General features: G+C 32.4%; 1 protein-coding gene across 1 annotated transcript; it reads right to left on the reverse strand.

The window, feature by feature from the left end:
* Positions 1–663: 663 nt before the first annotated feature.
* On the reverse strand, positions 664–8,327 carry LOC114265997 (uncharacterized). Its single transcript, XM_082876337.1, has 4 exons — positions 8,295–8,327; positions 4,398–4,611; positions 1,247–1,429; positions 664–1,120 (listed from the first exon to the last, which is right to left on the reverse strand). Exons 1-4 carry the CDS (start codon positions 8,325–8,327, stop codon positions 816–818), a joined length of 735 nt encoding a protein of 244 aa, XP_082732463.1. The 3' UTR covers positions 664–815.
* Between the last annotated feature and the right edge of the window lie 1,088 nt (positions 8,328–9,415).

The raw sequence follows: 9,415 nt of genomic DNA on the forward strand, positions 1-9,415 counted from the left end.
ATGGTCTTTATTTTGATGACCCAATTTCCAAAGTCTTTAAAGCTTACAACAACTTGAAAGTGCTCAAAAAGCTCAACTTATGTCAATAGATTCTAACACCTTCAGATTTTAACACCTTCAAACTACTGATTTATCTGATAATAGATTCTAACACCTTTAGATTTTAACACCTTCAAACTACTGATTTATCTGCTAATAGATTCTAACCAAGCAAGTCCCCAGGGTTGATTTGGAGGTTTAAAAATGTATATCCGTGTCTAAATTAATTATAAGATTAAAATATAATTAAATTTAAAAGTATTGATTTAAAATGTAATTTATCAAATTTATTGACTTTGAAATGAATTTTGTAAAAGCACCCAAACATAAATATATTTGCAAAAACACAACTTTTTCTTATTAGAATCAATACTCAATACCTGCAATTCACACATTCCCAAAATAAAATAAAAGAAGAGAATGAATGAAAGATTTTCAAGGAGAAATGAAAATTCAGCAATTGAAACATCAGAAAGCCCAATCTGAAATGAAATTCAATCATTCAATATTTTTTTTGGTTAATTTTCTAATTAAATTTTCTGATTCCTTAACATTGCTGTTGAATTGAAACATTTGCAAAAACACAAAAATAAGCAATTGAAACATCAAAAGCCCAACCTGAAATGAATCTCCATCATTAAAAAAAAAAAAATTGTAATTTTCTAATTAAATTTTCCAATTACCTAATATTGTTGTTGAAACATTTATAAAAACATACACACATATAGTGGGACCTAATTTAAAATGAATCTCAACTACTCCAATATTTTTTCTGACTAATTTTTGAAGTAAAGTTTTCGATTCAAAACATTTATGTTGAAACATTTATAAACACATATATATATATATGCATATACCTGACTGATCATGAGAGAAGCTTGGCTCCAATGAAATGCAAAGTAGGCAAGGATGCACCTATCAAACTCCTCAACCAACTTCACATACAGCTCATCAACATTTGGCTCATCAGCAAAATACTCATAGATAGTACTCTCACACTCTTTGGATTTTTTGAGGTACTCATATGCTAATTTGCAAAGTTGGGGACATTCACTTCCATCTTCAAATCCTATCTGCGTAGCTGATCCATCCCCATCCCCAAAATCCAAAAAACAAAAACAATAAAACATTTTAGTTGTTGTAAAGTGGAAAAATATTATGAAAAAAAAGAAGAAGAAAAGAAGAATGGAGATGAATAGATTTTTACCGACATAATTGGAGAATCTTTCAAGTTTGGCAACACAGCCAGACTCATTCCTGTCTAACAATGGAACTACGGTTTGATCTTCCAACTGTTTTTGGGGCTTTTGTCGATGGTAGTAGTGAAACGCAGTGGCAGAGATGACTCCAATGGAGGTTGCAGCCAGGATGTGTGCAAGGATATGCCCATCTAAAGATAGAATTTGAGAGAATATTGTTACTACTACTGCTGCTACTACTATGAGAGAGAGAGAGAGAGAGAGAGAGAGAGAGAGTATTACCTTTGAGTTGCCTGGTTTTATACATAGTTCAAACCCGAATTGCAACAGACGGAAAATAGTCAATCCAAAAAAAAAAAAAAAAAAATTTGTTTTAAATTTTTTTATCATAGACCACCGTTAAAGCAATCCTATTCATACAGGACTCAATCAAAGATAGTCAGTTAAACACCAAAATCGATCAAAATCATTCAAACAGATCCAGTAGGTAATCCATAAAGTAAAGCTCTCGCAATAATATATAACAAATGTAAGTACATCCAATTCGAGAGAGTAAAGTTCGTACGATTGGAATTAAATAAATAAATTAGAACAAAAGAAAGTTCTAAGGTTGAGAATTAGAACAAAAATAAATAAATAAATAAAAATAAAAAATACACATACAACAGAATTAAAAAAACAAAGAAAATTCTAAGGTTGAGAATTTAACAGGAAAAAAAAAACATTACCAACATCTCAATAAATAAACATTACCAACATCTCAATAAACATTACCAAAAAGGGATATGTTAGAATCAGGTCATGGTATTTGACAATAAATAAATAAATAAATTTAAAAAATAAAAAAATAAAGTGAGAAGTTAAGTTTTCAATAACCTAATTGATGTTTTCATGATTTTCAAAATAGGAAAAATCAGCTCATGAAATAAAATTAATTCTAACATCTCTAAACAACCAAATAAGCATCAAAGGAAAACGAAAAAAATTGAACACAATGAACATAATCCACAACTACCTCTTTGGTAGCAGATGAATAACATCTCAACGCGGATATTGCAGGCTGTTGTATCCTCTGCAAGGATTGTTCTAAAATCTGAAATTAAATACTATCTATTAGATGCAAAAAAATCTTCCTTTTTCAAAATCAAAACATACGATTGAAAGACCTACCGGAAAGAGGAAATCCTCCAGCTCCAAGTTTTTGCCTTGCAATCCTCCACATCCTCACAAATGAACTAAATACATACATACATAGTCCACATACACAAAGAAACCATAAAATTAAGCAGATGATATCTCCAAATCAGAGGCAAAACAAAATATTATACATAGTTCAAACCCGAATTGCAACAGACGGAAAATAGTCAATCAAAAAAAAAAAAATTTGAGACTCAATCAAAGATAGTCAGTTAAACACCAAAATCGATCAAAATCATTCAAACAGATATAGTAGGTAATCCATAAAGTTTTTCTGAATATAGCCATGAATTGAAAACACAAATATATAAATAGATAAATAAATAAAAATAGAATTTATTGGGGAAAATACAGCTTTGATGGACGATAGCGATGTTTCGGATGGACATGGAACCCAAGAAATGTGTTCTGATGAAGTGCAGACTCTTCCAATTTTGCAGAAATTTGAACAAACATATTCTAAATAAAGCCAATTACAAACATATACATACACAAACAGATATTGTTTATGCTCTATTCTTACTGCTTGATCACAACCCATAAGCTTCAACTTGAGGACATAAATGCATTACCAAGACATAAACAAATGAAAAATTTCAAAAAGAAATTTCTTAGAGAAAAAATAGCTATAAGTCTCCACAGTCCTTACATATCACATCAAATGTTGCCAAAAAAAAGTAGAAGTGTACCTAAAATAGGCTATGATCTCATATTCATCTCCATAATTATTAAATCCATCTATATCTATTAACTCTTTAACTTAGAAAATATTGACATTTGTATTCCTTCGAATAATATTAAACTAAATCAAGAGATTCCCCAATTGGCCTATAATAAAATCAGCCACTTGACTCAATGCAGAAAGAGGTTTCCAAAACCATTTCCAGTATTTCTATTCCATTCTGGATATTGACAATGACAGAAAATTCTTCCCTCAGTAAACATTGTCCTCAAGCAAGCATCATGTATGATAAAAAATTATGTCATTAAGTAATGTAATGCAAACTAAATAAGCTCAATTGGACCTGGAGATTTCATGTTCAGGATCAAACAAATAGCATTATTAAGATAAGAATCCGTTATCCAATTGCAAAACAATCCATCTTTTGTAATGAAGTGGAGTCCCACAAACATCAAACATTACAAATTTACAATGATCATTATATCATAAACATTGTATCTGAAACAACTGATCAACCATCCAATTTTCACATGATGATAAATGTGCCACAATAATCAATGTAATGCTGAAAGAAAAAAGTCACCTGATCAATCTGCCTTGTAGCGGGCGTGATCTTACTCTCGACAGCCTTAATTAAATCATTGTAATAGCTCTCAGGCATCGTAGATTTCTTCTTAGCCACCCCGGAGAGCGAAAACCAGACCTTAGGCTGTAAAACCGCCGAAATTCCCTTCCTTATGAAATTCTTGAGCGTAATTGCATTTGCTAAAGCTGAAAATCTAAGGGAAGCTTTAAGGGTAGAAGAAACATGAGTCTGCAAATACCAAGTTTGGTTATAAATTTCTTGTAGTTGTCTCTAATTTTTATTTTTTGTCTCAGAATTTAAAGAAGGAGCATGCAGCTTTATGCAATGAAGTGAACGGCATCAATTAGATGTTCAAACATAAATAGCAGTGGAGAATCTCATTTCCAATAACCCTGTGGGAGAATAAAATGCATAGCCACTACAAATTAAATTTGCTCACCTTCAATTTGTAGAATTTGGGAGAGCTGTGTCTCTGCTAGCGACCAGAGCGTCGAACAAATTTTAAACTCTACAACAACACATTTCAATTTCAATTTTCTTTTTTTTTCCCCTTACAAAAAACCCTAAAAAAAAAAAATCCCAAATTCTACAACAACAACAACAGATTTAACTTTTATTTTTTTTGCCCCCTTAAAAAAATCCAAAAAAAAAACCTAAATTCTACAACAATAGATTTCAATTTGTAGTTATATACCTGTAGGTTGGAGTCGCTGGGTCAGGTCGGAGACAGAATCGGGCTGGTCGGAGAGAGAGAGTCGAGAGAAGATAGATCTGTCGACAAAAGACAGAGCGTCGACAGAAGAGAGTCCGGCGGGATTGAGCGGCGAGAAGCGAGTCAGGCGAGAGACTCGATCGTCGGAGAGAGAGACTCGACTCGATCGTCGGATGGAGGGAGGCTCGGTCGGTGACTATAGCGACCCCGGTCTTTTCCCATTTGATTATTGTATCCGGACTTAGGTTCCGTAGATTCTGTCATTGTATAATTGTTGTTGTCGTTCTTTATTTTCTCATTTGGAGTTATAGGATGTGTTGGGCAGGTTTGTTTCAGGTTGGTTGGGTTCGGAAACCAAGTGTTGCTGTCCAGTTTTTGGGTTGGTCGCTCGAGCGAGGTTTGTATTTTGTGTTTGGTGGCTCGAGCCAGATTTTCTTAGCTCGAGCGAGCGATTGCGTCTTGTATAGACCTGTAGCTTTGCATTCTTGGCTCGAGCGAGCTTTTCTTCGCTTGAGCGAGGATTTCTTGTGTCTGGTCGCTCGAGCGACCAAGTCTTCGCTCGAGCGAGCCTGACCAGTTTATTTAGACAGCAGCGGGTTTTTAATCAGTTTTTCATCCTCTTTTAGATTCCAAACCCTAAGGTCCGACTTCTCTCTCACCCTGCTCACCTTCTCTCTTAGATTTGATCCACTTAGGGTGTGTTTCTACCCTAGATCCTTCATTAAAAAGAGTGTGTGAGTCGAGGGCTTCGTTTTAATCTGAATTGTTAGTGGTTTGGAGCACTTTAGAGTTTGGGTCTTCATCTCCATCTTCTCTTTTGGGGCTATTTCTTCGAGGTAGGGATTTCCTACTCCATTTTATAAGTTTTGTTCTAAGTTTTGGTATATTGATATGTTGGGGTTACTTTGATAATTTTGGGAAAAACCCTAGTTGTATTAATTAATTAATTTGTATAATTAATTTAAGGGAATTGGGGAATTTGGTTAAATTCATGAAATTGGGGAATTTATTGATTAAATGGTGTAGTTGGATAATTTAAATCACTCGCCTATTGAATTGTTGATATATTTATTTCCAAGTCTAGAAATAACTGTTTTGGGCTATCGGTGAAGGATAGTCGTGATTGTTGTAGACACTGCATGTGGATTAGGGATAGCTGAAACTAATCATTGATTAAGTCATCAATTTTGACTGTTGAATTAATACAGACATTATGTGTATTGATTGTGTGTTGTATATGTTATGTGTTTACATACATTGTTTTGTGTGGGAGGAGATAGGGGATGTACTCCACGGTTTAGGGGAAGATAGGGGAAGGACCTCTAAACCGGATTTTGTTTGGGAGGAGATAGGGGATGGACTCCATTAGCATTACTTTTATGTGTGCTTATTTATATTGAAGTGTTTTTATTGATACAGCACTAAAATGTGTATCAAACTGGAAGTATGAAGTGTTTTGATTTGAGCCTGAGTCTCATTTGTTTGTTGACATTGGAAGAATGTGAATATGATATATATAGTTCACTGTTGTAAGTTTGGCCAGGTTCTGAGCCATATTGATAATGTCGGAAAGTAAAACGTGTCTTAGACATTAGTGTCATGAGACTGTATAATGATGTAATTGATTATCTTGGTTAACCATCTATTGAATGCTATAGCTTTATTCAATGCTTATGTTTGGTTTAGTATTTTTCTACTGGGCTGTGGCTCACCCTTTATGGGAACATCATTTTCAGGTTCAGGTGAAAAGCTACCTCCAAGGACTTAGCTTTTGGATTTGAAGAAGACTATCTTTAGTTATTTCTTTTTATTTGATAAACATTCAAGCCTAGGGCTTTATTTGTATTTGAGTTAGAACTCATATTTTTGTGTCCAAGTGTTGGCTTGGAAAGATGTAAGCCTGTAGGGCATTTAATTTGATGTTACATGTAATGTTTTCATATAGTAGTACTCTGATGAATGAGATAATGAATTGCTTTCTTTTAATATTGCATGTCAATGATATATATATTATAGGTTTATTTTGAGGGCGTTACAGTGACAGCCTCGGTCAGGTTAAAGAGAAGGGTTGTAAGGGAAGGAGGAGTAGCGTAGCGAAGAGGGAGGGTGGGTATCGAAGGGTTGGGTATCGAAGAGGGAGGGTGGGTATCGAAGGGTTCGAAGGGTCTTCAATGGCTGTGGTGATTAGAGACACTGTGACAGAGAACGTGGGAGAGAGGGAGAACGTGGGAGAGAGGGAGTTGAAGAGAACGTGTTTGGGGACGTGGAAGAGAGGGAGAGATGAACTCAAACGGGTGGGAAAATGTATATAGACCATTGATCTAAACTCAGGATTCATCTTGGCCGTTAAAACCAAATGTATCTCTATTACATTTGGGACATTTTCAAAAACAGTCCTCCCTTATTATATAGATATATATATAAAAGAAAAGAAGGAAAAAAACAAGTCCTTTCATTTTATGCATAGTAAGGAAACATTTGTCAGAAACAATTACACGCTTAAGTGAAAAAAAATATTTTATTTACTTTTTATTATTCATTATTTTTCTCTATAAATCATGCTTAAAATTCATAATTTTAATAATAACACATTGCCTATCACATGAAAAAATGAATAGCAAATAAGACAACTTAAGTCAAGTATTCATACTGAAAAAGTGCATTTCATTAAGATTCCTTCTCTTTTTCTCATAAAAAAAAAAAAGAAAAGAAAAATTTGCAAGAGAAAAAAAAAGTAAAAAAAAAAAAAAAATTATATTTACTATTTTTTTTTTCTTTCTTCAATTGCTTGTTCTTCTTTGGATAATCCCTCTTAAAATTCATTATTTTAACACCACCATAATGCCTTTAACATGAGAAAATGAATTGTAAATAAGACAACTAAAGTCAAGTTTTAGTATTAGACAAGTGTATTTCATTGAAAACTAGAAATTTGCCAGAGGAAGGAAAGGAAAAGAAAAAGTGAAAAAAAAGAATATTATATTTCATTTATTTATATATTTTTTATTATTTATTCTTCCTTGCAAAATCTTTCTTAAAATTCAAAATTTTAACACTATCACAGTGCCTATCACATAAAAAAATAAATTATAAATAAGACAATTAAAGTCAAGTCTTCATGTTAGACAAATTGATTACCCTCTATGCATGGTAAAGGAAACATTTGTGGTAAACAGTCATATATGGTTAAATTAAAGAGTCCATTTCCATTATCTTTTTATACATTTATTATATGTATGTGTTGGAATTTGCAAATTGTTCTCAATTGATGTGGCCTTGAAGTCCACTCCAATCAGTGATAGAAGTTCTTAACCATTAGTGGTCCTAACATGTGGAATTAAAAACAACTTGAACAAGAACCACGAGATGTTCCTATTGAAGATAAGAACATATTGAAGACAAAATTTTCTCATGTGTGGTAGCATAATTTGTAATTTGATTTTATTTCGATTACTAGAATTATGGATATGTGATCAGATTTTAAAAGATAAAATTAGAAATAAACATATTCATAAAATTATAGGAATAACACCTATTAAAAAAAAATTGAGAGAATAAGTTAAGATAATTTGGTCATATATAATAAAGACTAATTGATATAACGGTAAGAAAGAGTGACACAATCACTATAAATGGACATGTTAGAGGAGGGAAAAAAAATATATTTTTATTTAATTTAACTAAATATATAACTATTGATAAAATAAAATGACAAAAAAAAATTCATGTAGTCAATCCTACTTAATTAAGACACAACACATAATTTTTGATTTAATTCAATATGGTGAATGAAATTATATAAATGCCATAGCACATGCAAGTTTTCACCAACTTCATCTGCCGTCTCACATGGCGGACCGTTAAAAACAGCTATCTCACATTTACATCAGCACATTTTAACATCATACCCATTTATTTTCCTAAATGGTTTGACATTCATCTAAAAATTTATATATATGTATATATATTGTTTTTAGTGATATATTTTTTTAAAATTGTGATAAAATTCTTTTGAGGTCTATCTAGTAAACAAAGATTTTGTTGGCGTTACATTTAAACCATCCAATGCAAAGGTGACATGTGGCAAACAAGGGGTATCCTGTGGGATACATCAAGATAATGAAAAGCCCTACCTTTCTTGCACTCTACTTTATACACTGTACTTACTTTTCGTAGGAGTAGATTATTAGCCTTATAATTTCAAAACTTGGTCGGTCTAAAGCTTCGAAATTGCCCTTACTAAAGGTAATATATTGTTATCATTTATATAATTAATCAATTATAATTTTATGGCCAGTCTTCCCTCCCATTTTGTTACGAATTTAAATTGCAAGCTTTGGTTTATCTTTTTAACATAACACAATAAAGTCCTTTTCATTGAGGCTAAGAGAACCTTAACACAATTGCTTGATACGAATTGACATTTATTATCTATAAGAAATTTTTAGATCCTTATTGACATGCTTAAATTACATTTCTAACTTTCAAAGTGTCAAAATAACCAACAAATTTAAAAAGTAAAAATATTTTGAAAAAATTCAATAAATATTCACTAAAAACAAAAAAAAAAATTAATTGTTTTTTGTCTTTAGTGGAATTTTTTTCAATTTTTTTCTTTTATTTAATTTTTGGTCCGTCTAGTTGAAAAAACTTAAAAGTGTAATTTTTTTTACTAAAGAAAAAAAATGAATAAAAAAGTTACTAAAAAAGTCAATTCCAAACAATAAATTATAAAAAAATCTTGGGTAAATTACACTTTGCACCCTTGCATTTTGCACCAAATCTCACTTTGGCCCCTACACATGAAAGCATGACAGTCAACCCCCTGCACTTCTGGTCAAATCCCACATCGGTCCCTGCACATGAAATTGTGACAGTCAACCCCCGGTATTGTCACACCCCAAAACTAGGCATGACTGGCCGTGGCCCACAGGGACTTAGCCCAAGACATACGTAAGCCTAAACATGAACCCAAAACCACAAAGAATAAATGTGACGAT

This window comes from Camellia sinensis, chromosome 6 (assembly GCF_055761805.1).
Source record: "Camellia sinensis isolate YWXY chromosome 6, ASM5576180v1, whole genome shotgun sequence".
In the NCBI taxonomy this organism is placed as follows: domain Eukaryota; kingdom Viridiplantae; phylum Streptophyta; class Magnoliopsida; order Ericales; family Theaceae; genus Camellia; species Camellia sinensis.

What these genes read in the sequence shown, in the direction of transcription:
- LOC114265997 (XM_082876337.1), bottom strand. Translation starts at nt 8,327, where the DNA reads ATGGGTATGATGTTAAAATGTGCTGATGTAAAT. An exon ending in TAAAATGTGCTGATGTAAAT is followed by an intron (nt 4,612 to 8,294) that starts GTGAGATAGCTG and finishes GGGTCGCTATAG; the next exon opens with TCACCGACCGAGCCTCCCTC. An exon ending in CCAGCGACTCCAACCTACAG is followed by an intron (nt 1,430 to 4,397) that starts GTATATAACTAC and finishes TTCTATCTTTAG; the next exon opens with ATGGGCATATCCTTGCACAC.